The sequence below is a fragment of the Elephas maximus genome, chromosome 24 (assembly GCF_024166365.1).
Source record: "Elephas maximus indicus isolate mEleMax1 chromosome 24, mEleMax1 primary haplotype, whole genome shotgun sequence".
Lineage (NCBI taxonomy): Eukaryota > Metazoa > Chordata > Mammalia > Proboscidea > Elephantidae > Elephas > Elephas maximus.
The window spans coordinates 42838917-42864461 of NC_064842.1; the positions used below are offsets into that span (position 1 = coordinate 42838917).

Sequence of the window (25545 nt, forward strand, 5' to 3'; positions counted from 1 at the left end):
ACATCTATGAGCCTCACCTGTGAAAGTGTTTTCTTATGGGAATCGACCCTTAGACAAGTCACTTAATGTCTGTGGGCCTCACCTGTGGAAGTGTTTCCTATCCTATTATGGTAATCAGATAACAGACATGAAGATTTTTTTGAAAACCAAATAGCAGTATGGAAATAGTAAGGACTTATTAAGATAATAACTGAAACATGATAATTGACTCTTAAGCATCTTCTGTTTGCATGTTATGTGAATAGTTTTATAAATGAATGAAGTAAAACTAAACCGAAAACCAAACCCATTGCTATCAAGTCACTTCCAACTCTTAGCAACCCTGTAGGACAGAGTGGAACTACCCCATAGTGTTTCCAAGGAGTGACGGGTATATTTGAACTGCTGACCTTTTGGTTAGCAGCCAAGCACTTAACCACTGTGCCAGCAGGGCTCCTTCATTAGCCATTAGGAAGATGCAAGTCAAAATCACAATGATATATCACCTAACCCCCATTAGAATAGCAGTATTAAACAAACAAACAAATGAAAAAATTGAAAATAGTGTTAGTGAGGTTGTGGAGAAACTGGAAGTCTCATCCAGTGTGGGTGGGAATGTAAAATGGTGCGACCACTGTGGAAAACAGTTTCTCAAAAAGTTTAACATAGAATTACCGTATGACTCAGCAATCCCAGTCCTAGCGAAGGCAAGAACAGAAACAGAAACCTGTACACTAGTGTTCATTGAAGCATTTTTCACAATTGTCAGAGGTGGAAACAACCAAAATGTCCATCAACAAATAAATGGGATAAGCAAAATGTACATACAATGGAATATTATGCAGCTAAAAAAATTTTTTTTTTAAAAAAGAGAAGTGAAGTTCTGATGCATGCCACAGTGTGGACGAATCTGGAAAACATTATGCTGAGCAGAATAAGTCACAAAAGGACAAATACAGTATGATCTCATTTATATGAAATAAATATATAGAAACCAAAGATTATTAATGGTTACCGGGGATGGGAGGAAGGGGGAAAGAGGGAGCTTTTGTTTGGAAGTCATTGAGTTAATGGTGGTAGAATGTTCTGGATGAAGGTATCCATAATGGTGGCACAACATGAAAAATATAATCAATGTCATTGAGTTGTAAATGTGGAAGTTATGTTGGTGAATGCTTCAATAATTTTTTGAATAAATGAAGAAAAGGTCGAGAGCTCAACCTGTTCTCATGTGAGTGGTTCTAACAATATTCTGCACTAGATTTTGATAGTACGGAATCAAAATAATCTTCAACCTATTAACCACAATAAAAAAAAAAAGGAAAAAATTCATGAAAAAGTTTGTTTTGCTCATTTATCTTTGTTCAGATTGTCTGTTGCTATAATAAACAGTGATACGTAGGGACCTACTGGAACTAGAAAGAGGCTTTCTTTTCCTTTGCTCACTTTTTTGGATACATGAACGCACTGAAAGAACTGGTTCGTCAGTTCTGCTGGTGTGTTTGGGCTCTCAAGGGAGTATAGGGAGTCCGGTGACTAGGAGGATGAGAATAGAGTAAGCCTATAGGGACTACAGTTTTTAATTTTTTCTCTACACACCGGTTACATTTGAGAGTACAAACAGGCCTGTGGCTGAAGGAAAATAGATAACTTTATTTCTAATTCTAGTTCATATTAGACTTATTTCTGAAATAGCCCAAGTGTAAATAATTGTTTATGACTTAATATATAAGAATTTTATTTAATACGCCTTTACGTTCACTTTCCCAAATTAGATTGTTGATTCCTAACCTTTAGCTTTTGATGTTATAAACGTTTATGCTTCTCTCTTCTAGAAGCCACCAGTGTCCAACAGAAGGGCAGTTTCTCTGAAGAAGGTATTTTCTTCATCATGCGATTAAATCCTAAATATTTTTCTTATTATATTAGAAGCAATTTTGATAGATACTTAGATCAGAGCAGAAAATAGTATCTTTTTCCTTAGAAAAAAGATATGCTTATATGGACTACTAAATGGGCAGGTAAGAAAATAGGATAGAATGAGTGATGATGGCTTTCATGTACATTTTAAGCATCTTTTGTCTATTTGAGTTAATAATTTTAAACAAAGATAGTATTTTCAGTTTCTCATGTTTGTGCCTTTGATCTCATTATTAAAATAATTACTTTTGTAAATTTTCATAGCCAATCTGTTGACTAGCACAGGAGTAAAATTTAGTCCATTTTTAAGTCCTTTGTAATTTGAGATTATTCACCTAAATAATGGAATTTTTTGTGTGTATAGGGGGTGTACACACACACACACACACAAGTACATGCATGAACTGATTTGCTGATTTTAATTACACACTAGCTAGAGTTACTGTTTCCTCCCATAAGGCAGAAATTTCCCACTATTTGATACTTATTTGTTCATCTGTGACTCTACATTAAAGTTTCTGAGTGTAGTGTTTTAGATCTTATTCTTGACTATTTGTTCAGGATGAAGTCATGTGCCTCAAAGAACACAAAATAAATGAGCTCACTTTTAGCTCATTTAAAACCTTGATTCAAAATAGTAAGCATGGTAAACAGCAATTCCATATCCGATTATCAAATGGTCTTCATTTTAATGTTGAATTACTTTAATTACTTGGATTTGTTGTTTTTTAGCATTATAATAAAGACTATAGTAATATATTCTTCACTTTTTTTTTTTTTTTTTAATAAGGAGAAACTGAGGAAGACGATTCAGACAGTTCTGAGAGTGATGTTACTGTTGGTAAAGTCAGATCCGGGGATTCTGTTGATTCTGGAGGTAACATTGCTTTAAGATATGACTCTTACCTTAGGAACTATCTTTTTAGTTAAAATACAAAAGTATTCTGAGAATTTGCTTTTTTAAAAAATACTTTTTAAAAAGTCTACTTTTAATATTTTTAAGAAGTTATTAAATTACTGATTGTACTTGTATATCTGATTACTAATGTAATGTGTCATATAATATCAGAACAAATAAATCACTTTTAAGTCTGCTTTGGTGTTATAGAAAACAAGATGTTTTAGGGCTCAAAAGAAGAGTTATTTTTCAGTTTGCTTTTGAGTTTTATGAGAAACTGATCCCATTGCCATTGGGACTCACTACACTATCAAGGATGTAGGTTAGCTTTTAGGAAGTTTTTTTTTTTTTTTTTTAATTAACTTTTATTGAGCTTCAAGTGAACGTTTACAAATCAAGTCAGTCTGTCACATATAAGTTTACATACATCTTACTCCGTACTCCCACTTGCTCTCCCCCTAATGAGTCAGCCCTTCCGGTCTCTCCTTTCGTGACAATGTTGCCAGCTTCCCTCTCTCTCTATCCTTCCATCCCCCCTCCAGACAGGAGATGCCAACACAATCTCAAGTGTCCACCTGATATAATTAGCTCACTCTTCATCAGCATCTCTCTCTCACCCACTGTCCAGTCCCTTTCATGTCTGATGAGTTGTCTTCGGGGATGGTTCCTGTCCTGTGCCAACAGAAGGTCTGGGGAGCATGGCCGCCGGGATTCCTCTAGTCTCAGTCAGACCATTAAGTTTGGTCTTTTTATGAGAATTTGGGGTCTGCATCCCGCTGATCTCCTGCTCCCTCAGGGGTTCTCTGTTGTGCTCCCTGTCAGGGCAGTCATCTATTGTGGCCGGGCACCAACTAGTTCTTCTGGTCTCAGGATGATGTAGGTCTCTGGTTCACATGGCCCTTTCTGTCTCTTGGGCTCTTAGTTGTCGTGTGACCTTGGTGTTCTTCATTCTCCTTTGCTCCAGGTGGGTTGAGACCAATTGATGCATCTTAGATGGCCGCTTGTTAGCATTTAAGACCCCAGACGCCCCATTTCAAAGTGGGATGCAGAATGTTTTCATAATAGAATTATTTTGCCAATTGACATAGAAGTCCCCTTAAACCATGGTCCCCAAACCCCTGCCCTTGCTCCGCTGACCTTTGAAGCATTCATTTTATCCCGGAAACTTCTTTGCTTTTGGTCCAGTCCAATTGAGCTGACCTTCCATGTATTGAGTGTTGTCCTTCCCTTCACCTAAAGCAGTTCTTATCTACTAATTAATCAATAAGAAACCCTCTCGTAACCACAAAAGTATGTGTTCTTCTCAGTTTTTACTATTTCTCAAGATCTTATAATAGTGGTCTTATAGAATATTTGTCCTTTTGCCTCTGACTAATTTCGCTCAGCATAATGCCCTCCAGGTTCCTCCATGTTATGAAATGTTTCACAGATTCGTCACTGTTCTTTATCGATGCGTAGTATTCCATTGTGTGAATATACCACAATTTATTTACCCATTCATCCGTTGATGGACACCTTGGTTGCTTCCAGCTTTTTGCTATTGTAAACAGAGCTGCAATAAACATGGGTGTGCATATATCTGTTTGTGTGAAGGCTCTTGTTTCTCTAGGGTATATTCCGAGGAGTGGGATTTCTGGGTTGTCTGGTAGTTCTATTTCTAACTGTTTAAAATAACGCCAGATAGATTTCCAAAGTGGTTGTACCATTTTGCATTCCCACCAGCAGTGTATAAGAGTTCCAATCTCTCCGCAGCCTCTCCAACATTTATTATTTTGTGTTTTTTGGATTAATGCCAGCCTTGTTGGTGTGAGATGGAATCTCATCGTAGTTTTAATTTGCATTTCTCTAATGGCTAATGATCGAGAGCATTTTCTCATGTATCTGTTAGCTGCCTGAATATCTTCTTTAGTGAAGTGTGTGTTCATATCCTTTGCCCACTTCTTGATTGGGTTGTTTGTCTTTTTGTGGTTGAGTTTTGACAGAATCATGTAGATTTTAGAGATCAGGCGCTGGTCAGAGATGTCATAGCTGAAAATTCTTTCCCAGTCTGTAGGTGGTCTTTTTACTCTTTTGGTGAAGTCTTTAAATGAGCATAGGTGTTGATTTTTAGGGTTTCTCTTCGTCATTTTTGGTAATGTTTTGTATTCTGTTTATGCCTTGTATTAGGGCTCCTAGGGTTGTCCCTATTTTTTTTTCCATGATCTTTATCGTTTTAGTCTTTATGTTTAGGTCTTTGATCCACTTGGAGTTAGTTTTTGTGCATGGTGTGAGGTATGGGTCCTGTTTCATTTCTTTGCAAGTGGATATCCAGTTATGCCAGCACCATTTGTTAAAAAGACTATCTTTTCCCCAATTGACTGACACTGGTCCTTTGTCAAATATCAGCTGCTCATACGTGGATGGATTTACATCTGGGTTCTCAATTGTGTTCCATTGGTCTATGTGCCTGTTGTTGTACCAGTACCAGGCTGTTTTGACTACTGTAGCTGTATAATAGGTTCTGAAATCAGGTAGAGTGAGGCCTCCCACTTTCTTCTTCTTTTTCAGTAATGCTTTGCTTATCCGAGGCTTCTTTCCCTTCCATATGAAATTGGTGATTTGTTTCTGTATCACCTTAAAAAATGACATTGGAATTTGGATTGGAAGTGCGTTATATGTATAGATGGCTTTTGGTAGAATAGACATTTTTACTATGTTAAGTCTTCCTATCCATGAGCAGGGTATGTTTTTCCACTTCTTATCCTTTTGAATTTCTTGTAGTAGAGCTTTGTAGTTTTCTTTGTATAGGTCTTTTACATCCTTGGTAAGATTTATTCCTAAGTATTTTATCTTCTTGGGGGCTACTGTGAATGGTATTGATTTGGTTATTTCCTCTTCGATGTTCTTTTTGTTGATGTAGAGGAATCCAAGTGATTTTTGTATGTTTATTTTATAACCTGAGACTCTGCCAAACTCTTCTATTAGTTTCAGTAGTTTTCTGGAGGATTCCTTAGGGTTTTCTGTGTATAAGATCATGTCATCTGCAAATAGAGATACTTTTACTTCTTCCTTGCCAATCCGGATGCCTTTTATTTCTTTGTCTAGCCTAATTGCCCTGGCTAGGACTTCTAGCACGATGTTGAATAAGAGCGGTGATAAAGGGCATCCTTGTCTGTTTCCCGTTCTCAAGGGAAATGCTTTCAGGTTCTCTCCATTTAGAGTGATATTGGCTGTTGGCTTTGCATAGATGCCCTTTATTATGTTGAGGAATTTTCCTTCAATTCCTATTTTGGTGAGAGTTTTTATCATAAATGGGTGTTGGACTTTGTCAAATGCCTTTTCTGCATCAATTGATAAGATCATGTGGTTTTTGTCTTTTGTTTTATTTATGTGATGGATTACATTAATGGTTTTTCTGATATTAAACCAGCCTTGCATAAAAAAAGAAAAAAAAATTTTTTTTTTTTCTTTCATACGTGGTGTAAATCCCACTTGATCGGGGCGAATTATTTTTTGATGTTGAATTCTATTGGCTAGAATTTTGTTGAAGATTTTTGCATCTATGTTCATGAGGAATATAGGTCTGTAATTTTCCTTTTTTGTAATGTCTTTACCTGGTTTTGGTATCAGGGATATGGTGGCTTCATAGAATGAGTTGGGTAGTATTCCGTCATTTTCTATGCTTTGAAATACCTTCAGTAGTAGGAGGGTTAACTCTTCTCTGAAAGTTTGGTAGAACTCTGCAGTGAAGCCGTCCAGGCCAGGGCTTTTTTTTGTTGGGAGTTTCTTGATTACCATTTCAATCTCTTTTTTTGTTATGGATCTATTTAGTTGTTCTACTTCTGAATGTGTTAGTTTAGGTAGGTGGTGTTTTTCCAGGAATTCATCCATTTCTTCTAGGTTTGCAAATTTGTTAGAGCAGAATTTTTCGTAATAATCTGATATGATTCTTTTAATTTCAGTTGGTTCTGTTGTGATGTGGTCCTTCTCGTTTCTTATTCGGGTTATTTGTTTCCTTTCCTGTATTTCTTTAGTCAGTCTAGCCAATGGTTTATCAATTTTGTTAATTTTTTTAAAGAACCAGCTTTTGGCTTTGTTAATTCTTTCAGTTGTTTTTCTGTTCTCTAATTCATTTAGTTTAGCTCTAATTTTTATTATTTTCTTCTGGTGCCTGATGGATTCTTTTGTTGCTTACTTTCTATTTGTTCAAGTTGTAGGGACAGTTCTCTGATTTGGGCTCTTTCTTCTTTTTGTATGTGTGCATTTATCGATATAAATTGGCCTCTGAGCACTGCTTTTGCTGTGTCCCAGAGGTTTTGATAGGAAGTATTTTCATTCTCGTTGCATTCTATGAATTTCCTTATTCCCTCCTTGATGTCTTCTATAACCCAGTCTTTTTTCAGGAGGGTATTGTTCATTTTCCAAGTATTTGATTTCTTTTCCCTAGTTTTTCTGTTATTGATTTCTAGTTTTATTGCCTTGTGGTCTGAGAAGATGCTTTGTAATATTTCGATGTTTTGGACTCTGCAAAGGCTTGTTTTATGACCTAATATGTGGTCTATTCTAGAGAATGTTTCATGTGCGCTAGAAAAAAAAGTATACTTTGCAGCAGTTAGGTGGAGAGTTCTGTATAAGTCAATGAGGTCAAGTTGGTTGATTGTTGTAATTAGGTCTTCCGTGTCTCTATTGAGCTTCTTACTGGATGTCCTGTCCTTCTCCGAAAGTGGTGTGTTGAAGTCTCCTACTATAATTCTGGAGGTGTTTATCTCACTTTTCAATTATGTTAAAATTTGATTTATGTATCTTGCAGCCCTGTCATTGGGTGCATAAATATTTAATATGGTTATGTCTTCCTGGTCAATTTTCCCTTTTATCATTATGTAGTGTCCTTCTTTATCCTTTGTGGTGGATTTAAGTCTAAAGTCTATTTTGTCAGAAATTAATATTGCTACTCCTCTTCTTTTTTGCTCATTGTTTGCTTGATATATTTTTTCCCATCCTTTGAGTTTTAGTTTGTTTGTGTCTCAAAGTCTAAGGTGTGTCTCTTGTAGGCAGCATATTGATGGATCGTGTTTCTTTATCCAGTCCGAAACTTTCTGTCTCTTTATTGGTGCATTTAATCCATTTACATTCAACGTAATTATAGATAAATAAGTGTTTAGTGTTGTCATTTTGATGCCTTTTTATGTGTGTTGTTGACAATTTCTTTTTTCCACGTACTTTTTTGTGTTGAGACGTTTTTCTTAGTAAATTGTGAGATCCTCATTTTCGTAGTGTTTGACTTTATGTTTGTTGAGTCGTTACGTTTTTCTTGGCTTTTATCTTGAGTTATGGAGTTGTTATACCTCTTTGTGGTTACCTTATTATTAACCCTTGTTTTTCTAAGTAAAAACCTAACTTGTATTGTTCTATATTGCCTTGTATCACTCTCCATATGGCAGTTCTATGCCTCCTGTATTTAGTCCCTCTTTTTGATTATTGTGATCTTTTACATATTGACTTCTGTGATTCCCTGTTATGAGTTTTGTTTTTTTTTTTTTAATTAATCTTAATTTGTTTCTGTGATTTCCCTATTTGAGTTGATATCAGGATGTTCTGTTTTGTGACCTTGTGTTGTGCTGGTATCTGATATTATTGGTTTTCTGACCAAACAATTTCCTTTAGCATTTCTTGTAGCTTTGGTTTGGTTTTTGCAAATTCTCTAAGCTTGTGTTTATCTGTAAATATCTTAATTTCGCCTTCATATTTCAGAGAGAGTTTTGCTGGATATATGATCCTTGGCTGGCAGTTTTTCTCCTTCAGTGCTCTGTACATGTCATCCCATTCCCTTCTTGCCTGCATGGTTTCTGCTGAGTAGTCTGAACTTATTCTTATTGATTCTCCCTTGAAGGAAACCTTTCTTTTCTCCCTGGCTGCTTTTAAAATTTTCTCTTTATCTTTGGTTTTGGCGAGTTTGATGATAATATGTCTTGGTGTTTTTCTTTTTGGATCAATCTTAAATGGGGTTCGATGAGCATCTTGGATAGATATCCTTTCGTCTTTCATGATGTCAGGGAAGTTTTCTGTCAGGAGTTCTTCAGCTATTTTCTCTGTGTTTTCTGTCCTCCCTCCCTGTTCTGGGACTCCAATCACACGCAAGTTATCCTTCTTGATAGAGTCCCACGTGATTCTTAGGGTTTCTTCATTTTTTTAAATTCTTTTATCTGATTTTTTTTCAGCTATGTTGGTGTTAATTCCCTGGTCCTCCAGATGTCCCAGTCTGCATTCTAATTGCTCGAGTCTGCTCCTCTGACTTCCTATTGCGTTGTCTAATTCTGTAATTTTATTGTTAATCTTTTGGATTTCTGAATGCTGTCTCTCTATGGATTCTTGCAACTTATTAATTTTTCCACTATGTTCTTGAATAATCTTTTTGAGTTCTTCAAGAGTTTTATCAGTGTGTTCCTTGGCTTTTTCTGCAGTTTGCCTTATTTCGTTTGTGATGTCTTGAAGCATTCTGCAAATTAGTTTTTTATATTCTGTATCTGATAATTCCAGGATTGTATCTTCATTTGGGAAAGATTTTGATTCTTTTGTTTGGGGGGTTGTAGAAGCTGTCATGGTCTGCTTCTTTATGTGGTTTGATATGGACTGCTGTCTCCGAGCCATCACTGGGAAACTAGTTTTTCCAGAAAATCCGCTAAAAACAAATGCAGTCAGATCCCTATCAGAATTGCCTTTGGATTATAACTGCCACCTTGTTCCCTGTAAGGGTGAAAGTCTGAGATTTGGATCATATATGCTTGGCTGTAGCTGGTTCTGTGTTTTTAGTCCAATTAGGGGTGGATTTTTAGTCCCTGGGTTTTTTGTTTTTTTTTTTTCCTTCTCTCAGGCCGAAAGAGTGGGTTAGGAAAAGACCAAAAGAAAAAAAAGGGGGGGGAAGCAAAGCCGCAGCGGAGCCGGAGCCGTTCTCCTTCTGGCTCAGGCAATTCCAATGTTAATGAAGCCGTCTGGGGAGGGTGGGGGAGGGATCAGAGAGATAGGAGAGTAGCACCTCAGAATATAGCCAGAGTTGCTTGTCTTGCTTGGAATGACTATTATATCTGAGATTCACGCAGGGCGTGTCGCCTATGTGTGCTGGCTGTGTGGAGATTGCCCCCGGGGGTCTGGCCCTCTGAAGCCACCCGCTAGTCCAAATCCTAGCGTCAAGGTTCCCCTGCTGGGATGCTTTACTCCCGGCTCCAAAATCAGTCCCTGCCTCCCAGGGAGTTCTTGTTGTGCCAGCCGTGTCGCTGCGCCGCCCCCGCGGACCGGCTGGGCCCCCTCCCGGGTTTAGTTCAGGGGAGTGGAGCAGCTCTCCTTGCTTGTGCTGTGCCAGCGCCCAGTCAAAATCCCGGCGGCAGGATTCCCCGGCTGAGACGCTGCTCTCCCAGCTCCAAGACCAGTCACTGTCTCCCAGGGATTTCTTCCACCGGTTGCGTCGCTGTGCCGCCTCCGCGAACTGGTTGGGGCCCCTCCCGGGGTGAGTTCAGGGGGCTAGTGCTGGGCCCCTTGTTTGCGCCGTCAGCTCCCCTGGGCTCTGCCCTAAATCGGGCCCCAAAGGTTACCTGACTGGGACTCTGGCTCCAGGCTCCGAAAACAATCGCTGCTTCCCCGTATTTGTTCGTTTTCTGTCTCTAAATCTGTGTTTGTTGTTCAGGGTTCGTAGATTGTTATGTACTTGATCGATTCACTTGTTTTTCCGAGTCTTTGTTGCAAGAGGGATCTGAGGTAGCGTCTACCTCATCCGCCATCTTGGTCCCGCCCCCTTTTAGGAAATTTTAGTAGACTTAGATTATTACTTTTATCTCTGGACTGTTCAGATTCTTACCAGGTGAGTACTATAATGTCTGATTGTTCATGTGAATTTATCTTTTAAGTTTATTCAAGTCAAGAATTGTCTGAAGAGAGAAAAATGCCAATTAAAGGCTTAAGAGGGTGCTAAATGAATTTGTAAACTCCATAAGTAATAAGTAACTTTTAATTTCAGTCCCTGTGGAGGAGTAATTCATTTTCCCCTCCCTGCCTCTTGAGAATTTCTATAATTCTATGTTTTATTTCATCGTTCCATTAGTAAAATAAGCCAATAAATTGGTTTATGGGCATTCGGTGTTCAGTATTCCCTCATTTTCCCCCATTCTTTCTTGATACAGAAATCCTGAAAGGAGCTATGTAACACTCTAGCATAGTGGTTAAGAACATGGGCTCTGGAGCCAGAATCCCTGGGATTCAGTCCTCCACTTATTAGGTGTGTGCTGTTAAGCAATTATTTAACTTCTCTGTCTCTCAGTTTCCTCATCTGCGTGTTGTGAGAATTAATATGTAAGTGGGATGTGAAGCATTTAGAAAGTACCTGGCACATAGTAAATACTCAAATTAAACGCTATTATTAGCTTTCATACATGTATGCGTAAAGCTCTAAAAATTAGAGACTAATTAAACTATTTATTTAGTTAATAGTGTACTGCCATTGCCACCAGCATAGAGCTGTTTGGAAGTGCACAAACCCCAGTATCTGATTCCTTTAGAATGCGAATAGATTCTGTGACCTTATTGGAGCATACATGCCCACATGCAGAAGAAGATACTTGCTAAAGAACAAAGAGTTGAAAATAATACTGACCTTCCTAGGTGACACTTTGGGCCAGTCATCTTCAAAGAGGGATGAGAACATCTATTTGAATATAGGAAGAAAATATTAGAATTTTATTATTTTTTTTTTATTTCATCCTTCTAAAATGTCTGCTTTTTGTGTTTTGTAATATACACAACACGTAAGTTAATGTTTTATTTCAAAAGTGCGTATATCTGATGTTAGAAATATCTATCAGGTTAATGCTCAAAATTTCTGTAGTAACTAGGAGTACGCTATCAAAAATATTTAGCCACCATACCTCTGTGTCAAAATTCCATGTCCAAAAGAGCAATCTGATCTCTTTTAAAACAAAAAAATTTAGTTACAAATTCTGCTTTTTATGTGGGGGAAAAAAGTTTTTAAGAAGAGTAGACTAGAATACACAGTGTGTTGCCCACTGGCTAGAAAATTTTAAGACTTCAAGAAGATCCATCATTGCAAACTTCCAAAATTTTTTCCAACTTAAAGATTTTGTTATCTCCCTTATCTCATGCTGTGTTCCATTTCTTACCATTTTTTTCTTTAAAAAGTGGTTAGGGAAAAGATAGATAATTAATTTTTAGGTACAGCATGACTCTTTAGAATCTTTTTTTTTTTTTAAATAAATTATGCATCCGAGTGTTAAGTTCCCTAGGGTTTATCTGAATATTTTTGCTCTTTAGATTAAGTACTTATTGTTGTTTTGTAAAATGTATGTTTAAAAAGTTAAATGTTTTTAGAGTATACTATAGTTCTTTTTTCTTGTTTAGATCAGACCATCAGATCAGCTAGTCGTTATCCAGAATCATTTTGGCAGTCATCGCAAAGTAAGTCAAGCCATGTTTTACACTCTTACAGGGCTGTCTGTGGGCATGGTCACATTCTGCTTTTATTTTTGAAGATCCTCTTTTCCAGTTTAATGAAAGTTTTGAAAAAGAGGTATAGTGAATTCTAAAGTCTTGTTGGATATCTCTCTTAGAATTAACTTCTTGAGTTATTCACGTTTGTGCCTAAGCTGAATTTGAATTAAAAACAAAACAAAAACCACTATTTTCTGTGATTTGTAGAATGTTCTCACTTGTAATATAAAAATTTGTTGATCGCTGTTAGTTAGCCCATTTGTATGGACATATTCTAATAAGGATATAAAATGTATATGCAGTATGATCTCAACTTTGTAAAAGTTTGGAAAGATAAGTAAGTGATAAAGCAAGTATAGTAAAAAGTTAATGGTAAGCTAGGTGACAGGTATACAAGTATTCACTATAAAAGTCTTACATTTTTGCCTGCAACTGCAAATTTTTTAAATTAGATGTTGAGAAAACAACACAAAAATGGAGAAGTAATATACTAACAGTGGTTGGTTCAGGATGGTAGAATCTTTGGTGACATTTTTCTTTCATACTTTTTTGTATTTTGCAGATTTTCTACAATGAATATTATTATAGTATTATAAGCAGAAATACTTTTTGTTCTTTTCCTGTTTTTGGATAAAATCCCATAATTTGTATTAACTAATCAACCAAAATATCTTTACATGTAAAACCTTCAAGGATTTTTTTTTTTCCTTCTACTTCATCTTTTTAAAAACATGAGACAATTTCTAGAGAAAAAGCCTTTGGCGTTTTGTTTTATAATCATTGTTTTCATAGAAATGCATTATATACGCACGTGTGTGTACATGTATATATGGAGATCTGGTGGCGTAATGGTTAAGCATTTGCGTGCTAACCAAAAGGTTGGCAGTTTGAATCCACCAGCCAGCCGCTCCTTGAAAACCCTGTGAGGCAGTTCTACTCTGTCTTATAGGGTCACTTATGAGTCAGAACCAACTCGATGGCACCTTATAACATATATATATATATATATATATATATATATATATTTTTTTAGTTTTTAGTAGGATCCTGGGTTAATTTAACCTGAGATATAGCAAAATGAATAAGCTACTAAAACACAAAAAATCATTTGTGGAAAATTACTCTTTGAATCCCTTTATATCTGTTTGCCCTTTGTTACCTTAAATCTTTGATCTTTGGAAGCTCCTAATTGTGTCTTCCTACATAAATAATGCTGTGCCCATACAATGAAATACTATTCAACAATGAAAAACAAATTAGTTCTTTGTATACTCATAAATAGGTGAGCAAGATTCAGTGAATCTAAGATGTTACTGATTTTATGTAACCCTGAGAGAGAATAACCCTCTGGTTAAACTATGACATACCCCTGATTATAACATGCAGCCCTAACTCAGAGGCATTTGAAAAAAAACTACTTCTTAGAAGCAATTAAAACCAAAATCCTAAAACCGAACCCACTGCCATCGAGTTGATTCCGACTCATAGCAACCCTATAGGACAAGAGTAGAACTACCATAGAGTTGCCAAGGAGCACCTGGTGGATTCAAACTGCTGACCTCTTGGTTAGCAGCTGTAGCCCTTAACCACTATGCCACCAGGAGCTCCCGGAAGAACCAATTAAGGACAAAATAAAAAAATATATATATGTCTGCTTTTTTAGAAAAGAACTTTGTTAGAATGAGCCTGAGAGCGAATGTGGAAGAATATACATCTGTGCTATTCACCACTACGTTCTGACACACGATGTTTGCACATAGTAGACAAATAGACATTTGTGAATTTCTAAGTTATACATTTCTAGGATTTTTTTTTTACAGCTAGCTTATATTGCATTCATATCCAGAAAAAAAGTTTAAAATAAATTTACATGATTTTATATTACATTATTTGTATATTTCAGAGTATTAGCAATGGGTAGAAGTAACTCCTTTCTTCAGAACTGATTTGAAAATTTGCTTTGTTATAATTGTTTGACTTTGTAACATCCTTTCCTAATTATGCCATTGTATCTTTTTATAACTGTCCTTAAATACCACCCCAAAACTTGAAATAGTACCTTTCACTTTGTAGCTACTGCACGTGTCACGGATTTGCTTACGTAGTAAAATCCACTTGCCGTCACATTGACCCCATGTGTGTGAGAGTAGAATTGTGCTCCACAGGATTTTCGGTGGCTGATTTTTTGGAAGTAGATCACCAGACCTTTCTTCCGAGGTACCTCTGTGTTGTCTTCAACTTCCAAATTTTTGGTTAAAAGCCAAGCATATTAACCATTTGCACCACTCAGGGACTCCACATACCACATAGGATATGAGAATTAAGTAAAATTATATATGACATCTGATGAACATTGAATACGTTTTAGCTATTATTTTTTTTTTGTTAATTTTTATTGTGCTTTAAGTGAAAGTTTACAAATCAAGTCAGTCTGTCACATGTAAGCTTATATACACCTTACTGCATACTCCCATTTACTCTCCCCCTAATGAGTCAGCCCACTCCCTTCTTCCAGTCTCTCCTTTCATGATCCTTTTGCCAGTTTCTAACCCTCTCTATCCTCCCATCTCCCCTCCAGACAGGAGATGCCAATACAGCCTCAAGTGTCCACCTGATACAAGTAGCTCACTCTTCATCAGCATCTCTCTCCAGCCCATTGTCCAGTCCCTTCCATGTCTGATGAGTAGTCTTCGGGAATGGTTCCTGTCCTGGGCCAACAGAAGGTTTGGGGACCATGACCACCGGGATTCTTCTAGTCTCAGTCAGACCATTAAGTCTGGTCCTTTTATGAGAATTTGAGGTCTGCATCCCACTGTTCTCCTGCTCCCTCAGGGGTTCTCTGTTGTGTTCCCTGTCAGGGCAGCCATCAGTTGTGGCCGGGCACCATGTCGTTCATCTGGTCTCAGGATGCTTTAAGTCTCTAGTTCATGTGGCCCTTTCTGTCTCAGGTTTAGCTATTATTTTGATGGTATTGATTCTAAAGCTGACTTCTTATTACCTAGTTCCTGAACATTTTGAAGTTTGGAAAAGGAAAAATTATATGTATGTTTTGAACTGGTGAAAGATAAAAAGGTTTGAGTTCAAAGCAAAGAAGTCTCCTGAATAAACTGAATGCTTCGAAGGGCAGTATAGTAGTGGCGGGGGTTTGGGGACCATGGTTTCAGGGGACATCTAAGTCAGTTTAATAAAATCTATTAAGAAAACATTCGGCATCCCACTTTGGAGAGTGGTGTCTGGCGTCTTAAATGCTAGCAAGCGGCCATCTAAGATGCATCAATTGGTCTCACCCCACTTGGAGCAAAGGAAAATAAAGAACACCAAAGACACAACATAATTATGAGCCCAAGAGACAGAAAGGGCCACGTAAACCAGAGACTACGTTAGCCTGAGACCAGAAGAACTAGATGGTGCCCAGCTACAACCAATGACTCCCCTGACGGGGAACACAACAGAGAACCCCTGAGGGAGCAGGAGAGCAGTGGAATGCAGACTTCAAATTCTTGTAAAAAGACGAGACTTAATGGTCTAACTGAGACTAGAAGGACCCTGGAGGACATGGTCCCCAGATCTTCTGTTAGCCCAATACAGGAACCATTCCCAAAGCCTTCCCAAAGCCAACTCTTCAGACAGGAATTGGACTGGACTATGGGATAGAAAGTGATGCTGGTGAAGAATGAGTTTCTTGGATCAAGCAGACACATGAGACTATGTGGGCAGCTCCTGTCTGGAGGAGAGATGAGAGGGCAGAGGGGGTCAGAAACTGGCCGAATGGACACAAGAAGAGAGAGTGGGGGGAAGGAGTGTACTGTCTAATTAGAGGGAGAGCAACTAGGAGTATATAAACCAAAACCCAGTGCCCTCGAGTCAATTTCGACTCAGCGACCCTATGAGTATACAGCATGATGTATATATAAGTTTTTGTATAAGAGACTGACTTGGTTTGTAAACTGTCACTTAAAGCACAATAAAAATTTAAAAGAAAAAGTTTGAGTTCTTTGGTTTAGAGTACTTATGAATAAACATGCAAAATGTTTATACCTTTTTTGTTTTTAATTCCAGTTATTCTGTGGCTTCATCCCTGTTGTCTATTTCAGGTCGAGACTTCACAACAGCTCATGATAAGCAATCTTCAGTGCTGAGTAAGTGGTTGGTTGCCTGCTCTTTTCTCAGGCAGTCAATTCAAATCCTGCCTTATTCTGCCAACAAAATGTTCTAGTAAGATTTTTAGTCATATTACCCTCTTAGCCTCTTAATCCACCACACACTGATACCATATATGCTGTGATGTAAATTACTGGTAGTAATTTATTTTAAAGAGTAAATGGTTAACTTTTTAAATCACATTGAAACCTGATGAAGTGTTCTTGGACTCAGTCATTCTCATAGACCAAAGCAAAGGACTGCTACATAATATTATCTTGCAGGCAGTATTTAGATGCTGCCTGCTTTGCTCTAGGAAGTAGTTCATCCTCACAGGTTTGGTCCTTTGAAATTAACTTTTCCTTCTGAACCTGTTGCTTTTGTTGTTTTACTTCCCTGCATTATTCTGCCTCTCTGTTAAATTTATAGAGTATGGTATAAAGTTTTGAAGTGTGTGAAGTGATATTTTGACATATGTATTTGCTTCAGGTTCAGGATATCAAAAAAACCTTCAGGAATGGGTCGAACAAACCCCAAGAATTAGGAGTAGGATGCAAAGTAAGTAGATAAATCTCTTCCTTTTATTGAAATAATTTCTAAGTTTATTTGCTGTGTTTTTCTTGATTATCTAACATATCAAAGTATTTGGTTCGTCATGGTAAGCATTTAGGTTGTGATTTCATTAATAAAGGATAGCAGTGATTACTAATTTAGTAATTTTTATTTGCTTGGACTGTTAGGAGATGGATTGTTTATGAAATGTAGGTAGTGGTATGAGAAAACCAGTGGTTGATGGGTCTAGATTTGATATGCTGTCAATTCTAGCAGCAATACAATCATATAGGATAATGAAATTCTTTTCTTTTGGCAATACCTACTTTTTGTTTTTAACAGACTTTGTTTATATAAAACCCCAAACCCACAGGCACTGAATTCAAATTATGATTGTTTCATCACATCAGTTTATAGTATTTCTTAAATTCTGTGACGTTTAATCCACCCTAAACCTCAACATGATATAATTTGTGGCTGTCAGCTTTTAATACTTAAAATATGGGTATGCAAAGCTACTCCAAGTAATAGGAGCTATTTATATAAATAGCTCATTATGACTCATTAGTACACATGCATTAGAACGTGTCTCAAAGGTGGGATAGAGAAAAGAGGACAGAGTTTGGAGTTAGAGCTCTTGGGTTTCAGTCCTAGTTCTTCCACTTATTAGTTGGATGATCTCGGGAAAGTCACTTAACCTTTGTGAACCTCAATTTGTAGAAAAAATAGTGCCTATAAACCAAACAATAGTGTAGCTTAGCTAGTAAAAACAGTCTGCCTTGAGCATTATGCTCTTTTAAGAACTGTCTATATGGGATCATATTGACAACAGCCACTCCAAAAATCAGATAGGAACCTTAGGGGGCAATGAATTTATGTTAGCAGGAGGGAACAACTCAGAAAAGGAGGGTGATAAAGGTTGTACAACTTGAAGAATGTGATCAGTGTCACTAAATTGTACATGTAGAAACTGTTGAATTGGTGTATGTTTTGCTGTATATGTTCTCAACAACAAAATAGATAAAATTTAGGGGAAAAAATGAAAGAAAAAAATTTCTATGTACACCCGAAACACAATAAAATATTATTAAAAAAAATAGTGCCTGTGACTAGGTTGTTTTGAGACTGAAGTGATTTTATGTATGCCCATTGCTGTTGAGTCAATTCTGATTCATAGCAACCTTATAGGACAGCATAGAACTGCCCCCTAGGGTTTCCAGGGAGCAGCTGGTGGATTCAAACTGCTGACCTTTTGGTTAGCAGCCAAGCTCTTAACCACTGTGCCACCAGGGCTCTGATTTTATGTATATGTGACTGCAATTTTTTAAAGTCTAAGTACCACATAATTATTAAGGCTCACTTACAGTTACCACTATATGGTATAATAATTACCAGTAATTATAACTGTGAACGTTCTGTGCTCTCTACTCCTGGCTTTTATAATTACTGCTGTACCCTCCAGACTGTGAAAACTTAAGCTTTACCTTATAAAAAGATTTTTTTTTTAGGAATTTATGTTACCATCTGTAATAATATTTTTAATAAGAGGGATAGATATTACCTTTTAGACAGTGTCCTGCCTCAGCAGTGTATATACGCTACTATGTTTTTGTGCTCTATGACTTACATAAATACTGCATATGTCACATAATAAGTATTACTTAGCTGTTATCATTAACATCATCATAAAATAACACTTCACAGCATATATATATATATTTTTTTTTTTTTGTCATTTGATGTTTGTAACCACGGAGTGAGGTAGGATAAACAATTTTTTTTTTTTTTTAAGTAATTTAGCCGTAACTTTGGTGACCTAACTTAGAAGACTTCTAAATGATGTTTCCTAGTCTAAACTAGTAATTAAAAAATATGCCTCTCAGTGTTAGGGTTGATGTCATTTTTGAGGTTTTTTGGTCATATGACCAAAATGAAGCTATTTCTGTATCTTAGCAGTGCTAATTTGATTCCCCCAGTTTAGCCCAGTATTTCTGAAATGAAGCTGTTGATAAACTCCAGAAAGGTCATTTAAATACACAGAAGTTAATCATACTTCAGGCAGCTGATAGCCCCTCTCTTTCCTCTCTCTTAAATGTTACAACCTGCTGCCATGCCAGGAAGGATGGGGCAGGGAGGGACGGGTTAAGATGGTTTTAATTTTATTTTCTAAGGTAATGATGGAAGTAGAGAGTTGATGGAGTCATGAGAAGATTATTTTTGAGATCTGTCATTTTAGCTTCAAACCTAAAACAGAAATTCTTGTCTATTTACAGAAATGGTAAAAGGTTTTTTAATATAATTTAAAAAATACTAATATTTGAAATGGTCAGAAGCCTCAGAAGATATACTTGAATCATTTGGGGTAGAAAATAGTGAGGGTTAAGATTGGGCTTCATATTAAACACGTCATCTATATAGTTTAGTAATCCATAATCCTTTTCCCCTCCTTTACAGCATCTTCACCAGGCAAGAGCTCAATATATGGCAGTTTTTCAGATGGTATAATATGTTTCCTTTTGTAATAGTTGTGCTTATTTGCTTTGTCCTCTTGACTTTGTCCCAGCAGTTTCACCAATCCTGTTAAATGATTATGACCAGTGCTTCAAGGCTTTCTCACAAATTAATGTATTAAGTTTATGTTTGTACCACACTACCACATGCTGTGAGTTATTATTAAAAAAAAAGGTCTTGTGTCTCAGGGAGCTTTCAGTCAAATGAGTAATTGGATATTCTGCTTTTTCTTGTTTCCGGCTGATCTCTGCTTTCTTTTCTCTTGGTAGAATTTGTATTTTCTTTATTAGAAGTAAATACTCAAATCATGAAACATAAATTGATAAGTCTTTTTTTTTTTAACTCCTGTCATTAGATGACAACACTAATGTTCAGAAATCAGCACTTGGAAACCAGTCTCCGTCAATCTCCAGCCGTCGTAAGTTTGTCTTTTCAGTTTGTATTAAGTGAAGTCTCTAAAATCGGTGGTCCATATTTGTTTTTAATATTTTTTGATGGCAAAATACTTTTTAAATTAAGCACTTCAGAAGAAAAAAGTATATTTTACTAACAGTTTTACTTCTTTGAGGACAAACTATATGAAACAACATCTGGTTTTCCCCTTCACTTTATTTTCTATAGGACCAAAAGTAGTGGTTAATGAGTAAGTAAAGCTAGTAATACTGTTAACCTATGGAACCCTGCTGAATCAGGAAAGGCAGCACATAGCATAATATAATGGAATTATCAGAGGTTTGGAGTCTACAAACCTGCGTTTGAATTACATAGAGCCTTCTACCTGCTGTATAGTCTTGGGGTAAGTTTCTTTAATTCTCTAGGCCTCTTCATCACCTTGAATTACTACTAAAGGGGAAATAAACTAACAGTGAGTCTCAAACTTTTTGATCCCAATACCCCTTTACAGTAGTAAAATTATTAAGGACCCCAAAGAGCTTTTTTTTTTTTAATGGATTATACCTATCTATATTCATCTTTTTTTTTTTAATCTAGAAATTGAAGTTGAGAAAATTTTTAACTATTTATTAATTTATTTTAAAATAATTTGGTAAGAAGAGCCACGAGTTGCTTTGCTTTTTTTCTAATCTCTTTAATGCCTAGCTTAATAACATGGAGCTGGATTCTCATATGTGTTTTGCATTCAATCTATTATAATATTGTTTTGGTCGAAGTAGCTACAGAAAATCTAGCTTCACAAGATATATAGAATTTTAATAGCCTTTTCAAATATTTGTGGCTATTCCTTTGATATTACCCAAACTCAACAAGTGATAGTTTCTTAAATGTTATTTCAAATGTGAAATCTGAAACCATATTAATGACCTTTTTGTACTCTATTACATTAAAATCCATTGGTCTCTCTTGTACTTTGAGTAAAACATCAATGCATTGTATCATTTGAAAATATTCATTCTATAAGTTATGCAGATCTTCTAAATTCGTAATAAATTATCAAAAGATGACATTTGTCAATGTTACCACCAATCTCAAGAGAAAAAAAATCTTTAAGTAGTGGGAGCTGTCAAGTGCATAATGACAGATTAAATATTTCCCACATTCTAATTTTCATTTGAAAGCTTGAATTTATAATTGGTAATAAATATTGTTAGTTGTTTTCCTAGAAGTAAGGAGAATACCTGCCAAATATGTAAGTCTGAATAACCATAGCTTGTCACTTGTTTTTCTAAGTAAAAACGATGTTCCATGAAAAAAAGCTACTTTAGCGCTCAGCTCAGTTGCGTAAAGTTCTTTTCCTGAGACAAACATTGTAGTGGGGTATGTAGCAGAAGTACTTTATATGTTCTTTCCATTTCTTCACATAGAATGTTAAAAAGATATTGTTTTAGTCTCCTGGGGCTGCTATAACAAAATACCATATAATGGGTGGCTTTAAAGAACAGCGAACAGAAATTTCTTTTTTTTTTAGTCTGGAGGCTGGACGTTTGAAGTTGGGGCTTCAGGACGGCTATGCTCTGTCTCTACCACTTTCCGCTGGCTCTAGGGGAAGGTCCTTCCTTGTCACTTGTAGCCCTAGCATTTCTTGGCTTTTAGACTGACCCTCACATGCTCTCTCCTGCCTTGAATGTGTTCCTCTCTTTCCATCTCTGCCCTCCTCTTTTATAAAATGCTACTCAGAAGGGATTAGGATTAGGACCCACCCAACCCCTATATTACCTCATTAACTGTAATATTTACAAAGAAAAACCCCACTTCCCCAAACAAGGACACATTCATCTGTACAGGGGTTAGATGTTCAGCATATCTTTTATGGGGGACACAGTTCAATCCACAACAGATTTATACTTAAGGGCTGAGATTTCATAAAATGAATAATTTATTTTAACTGCCTCATGAAGGGCAGTCCTAAGTGAAACTGGCCTTTTTTTCCACCTTAAATGCGTGAAGGTGAAGTATACACTGACTATACTAGTACCATTTGGCTAAAACCAAAAAACCAAACCCACTGCCATGGAGTCAATTCCGACTCATAGGGACCCTATAGGACAGAGTAGAACTGCCTCACAGAGTTTCTAAGGAGCACCTGGTGGATTCGAACTTTTGGTTAGCAGCCATAGCACTTAATGACTGTGCCACCAGGGTTTCCAATTCGTGCTAAGGTATCATCAGTTTTTCCCACTGTTGTTTTTGCATTTCAGTGCAAATGTCAACACAGTGAAAAAAATCAGAAATATCTTGTATTATGAGGATAGTTTTCTCATGGACCCTCCTGAAATGGTCTTTTTATTATTATTATTATTATAAATATATATGTAACAAAAATTTGCCATTTCAACATTGTTTACATGTACAGTTCAGTGACATTATGTTCATCATGTTGTTCAGCCATTACCACTATCCGTTTCCAAATTTCTCCGTCACTTAACAGAAGCTGAGTGTCTCCTAAGCAATGACTTCCCCTTCCCTCCTCCCTCCTGCCCACCCCTGGTAACCACTAATAAACTTTGGTCTCTAAACATTTGCCTACTCTAGGTACTTCATGTAAGTGGGTACATACAGTATTTGTCCTTTGGTGATTGACCTGTTGTACTCAGCAGAATGCTTTTAAGGTTCATCTATGTTGCAGCATGTATAAGGCTTTCATTTCTCTTGTGACTGAGTAATACTCCATTGTAAGCATGTACCACATTTTATTTATTCATTCTTCTGTTGATGGACATTTAGGCTGTTTCTACTTTTTGGCTATTGTGAATACTGCTGTAGTGAACATTGTTGTATAAGTACCTGTTTGCATTCCAGCTTTCAGTTCTTTTGAGCATATACCTAAGAGTGGGATTGCTGGATCATATGGTAAATCTTTGTTTAGCTTTTTGAGGAACTGCCAAACTGTTTTCTATAGCAGCTGTACCATTTTAAGTTCCCACCAGCAATGGGTGAGGATTCCAGTTTTTCCACATTCTTGCTAACACTCGTTTTCTGCTTTTGTTTTTGTTATCATAACCATCTTAGTGGGTATGAAGTGATATTTCATTGTGGTTTTGATTCGCATTTCTTAATAACTGATGACATTGAACATCTTTTCATGTTTTGACCATTTGTATTTCTTTGGTGAAATGTCTATTCAAGTCCCTCATCCATTTTTTGATTGGTTTGTCTCTTTGTTAAATGATAGTTATATATTCTGAATATTAAATCCTTATCAGATACATGGTTCCCAAAATTTTTTTTCCCATTCTGTTGACTGTATCTTCACTTTGTTGATAAAGTCCTCTGATGAACAGAAGTTTTTAATTTTGATGAAGTGTGATTTATCTATTTTGTCTTTTGTTACTCATGCTTTCAATATATCTAAGAACCCGTTGTTAAAAACTAGGTCCTGAAGCATTACTCTTATGTTTTTCTTGTAAAAGCTTTATGGTTTCGGTCTTACATTTAGGTCTTTAACCTATTTTGAGTTGGTTTTCATATATGGTATGAGGTATGAGTTCAAGTTCATTCTTTTGCTTGTGGAAATCCAGTTGTCCTAGCACTGTTTATTAGATTATTCTTTCCCCATTGGATGGACTTAGTACCCTTGTTGAAAATCGATTGATTGTATATGTACAGGTTTATTTCTGAACTCTCAATTCAGTTCCGTTGATCTACAAGATAGACATACAAAAATCAGTTGAGTGTTTCTATACATCAGCAACAAGCAATCTGGAAAGGAAATTAAGGAAACAAAACTGTAAAAATGGCGTGGGGATGGGATCCTCCTGTAACTTCACAAGGGGGAAGGATCATTGTCAATATCAGTAGCCCAAGGCTGACTCCTGTGAGGCAGAGGTCAAATATACCTCCTCTCTCCAACCTTTTTATCAATTCTGACACCAACTGTCCCTCTCACAGGCATCTAAAATAACATCTAAAAGAATAAAATACCTAGGAATAAATTTAACCAAGAAGGTGAAAGACTTGTGCCCTGAGAGGGTCTTGAGGCACCCCATGGAGTCCACAGACCATACTTTGAGAACTGTCACTCTACAAGGTCTCTAGTATAATTACTAGCCCAAAGCAGTCAATAAATAGAAGGTATAAAAGTGTTACTGTTCCTATAATACTGTTGACTGGTTAAATGAACTGGTTTATGAAAAAGTGCTTTATAAGCTGAAAAGCACCAGATAAGTATAAACTGATATTATCATTATTGCCAGTAATAATTAGACATGCATTGCAAAAAAAAGTTAATAGTGTTAACCTGGCATGTTGCAGAAAGATAGTCATCAGTGCAAGTAATTTAAAGGGGCGGCTAGCTGTTAGAGTATATGGAAGATATCACTTTTATTACATCCCTTTCTTTATGCCTTTATATACTTCAGAAACATTCCACCTTGGATAATTAGTCATGTAAACTGCTGATATTCTATACTGAAAAAAATTTTTTTAAGTTGTGCTTTAAGTGAAAGTTTACAAATCAAGTCAGTCTCTCACACAAAAATTTATATATACCTTGCTACATACTCCCAATTCCTCTCCCCCTAATGAGACAGCCCGCTCCCTTCCTCCACTCTCTCTTTTCATGTTCATTTCATCAGCTTCTAACCCCCTCTACCCTCTCATCTCCCCTCCAGACAGGAGATGCCAACATAGTCTCATGTGTCCACCCGACCCAAGAAACTCACTCGTCACCAGCATCCCTCGCCATCCCATTGTGTAGTCCAATCCCTGTGTGAAGAGTTGGCTTTGGAAATGGTTCCTGTTCTGGGCCAACAGAAGGCCTGGGGGCCATGACCACCGGGGTCCTTCTAGGCTCAGTCAGACCATTAAGTCTGGTCTTTTTACGAGAATTTGGGGTCTGCATCCCGCTGCTCTCCTGCTCCCTCAGGGGTTTTCTGTTGTGTTCCCTGTCAGGGCAGTTATCGGTTGTAGCCAGGCATCATAGCTCTTCTGGTCTCAGGCTGATGTAGTCTCTGGTTTATGTGGCCCTTTCTGTCTCTTGGGCTCATAATTACCTTGTGTCATTGGTGTTCTTCATTCTCCTTTGGTCCACGTGGGTTGAGACCAATTGATGGTCTCTTAGATGGCCTCTTGCTAGCATTTAAGACCTCAGACGCCACTCTCCAAAGTGGGATGCAGAATGTTTTCTTCATAGATTTTATGATGCCAGTTGACTTAGATGTCCACTGAAACCATGGTCCCCTGCTACGCTGGCCTTTGAAGCATTCGGTTTATTCCGGAAACTCCTTTGCTTTTGGTTTAGTCCAGTTGTGCTAACCTCTCTTGTATTGTGTGCTGTCTTTCCCTTCACCTAAAGTAGTTCTTATCTACTATCTAATTAGTGAATACCCCTCTCCCATCTGCCCACCCTTCCCCCTCTCATAACAATCAAAGAGTATATTGAAAAATATTTTATAAAATGTCTTTTAATACTGTTTATTTCCCAACTCTGTAGTAGTAGCGGTAATAGTTATGTTTTATAAACTGTATTATTTTGGACTTGCTTATACCATTTAATGTGTTTAAAATTATTTTTATCTAAGACTTACAATTTTTGCATTGAAGAATGCACTTTTATTTCTAAATAGACATATGCATAGTTATACACATAACTTAAAGCCTATGGTGTGAGATTTTCTTGA

At 36.8% G+C, this 25545-nt stretch overlaps 1 protein-coding gene across 4 annotated transcripts in view; it reads left to right on the forward strand.

Moving 5' to 3' along the window:
- TOR1AIP1 (torsin 1A interacting protein 1) overlaps positions 1 to 25545 on the forward strand; it is a 42719-nt gene that overhangs the window by 14752 nt on the left and 2422 nt on the right. For 2 of the 4 annotated variants that reach the window (XM_049868422.1, XM_049868421.1), the window contains 7 exons: positions 1815 to 1856; positions 2690 to 2776; positions 12179 to 12235; positions 16363 to 16407; positions 16898 to 16966; positions 19415 to 19459; positions 19827 to 19889. In XM_049868422.1, coding sequence (XP_049724379.1) covers positions 1815 to 1856; positions 2690 to 2776; positions 12179 to 12235; positions 16363 to 16407; positions 16898 to 16966; positions 19415 to 19459; positions 19827 to 19889 — 408 coding nt within the window. The remainder of the gene's footprint in view (positions 1 to 1814; positions 1857 to 2689; positions 2777 to 12178; positions 12236 to 16362; positions 16408 to 16897; positions 16967 to 19414; positions 19460 to 19826; positions 19890 to 25545) is intronic. The other 2 variants (XM_049868423.1, XM_049868424.1) reach the window with 1 other exon arrangement.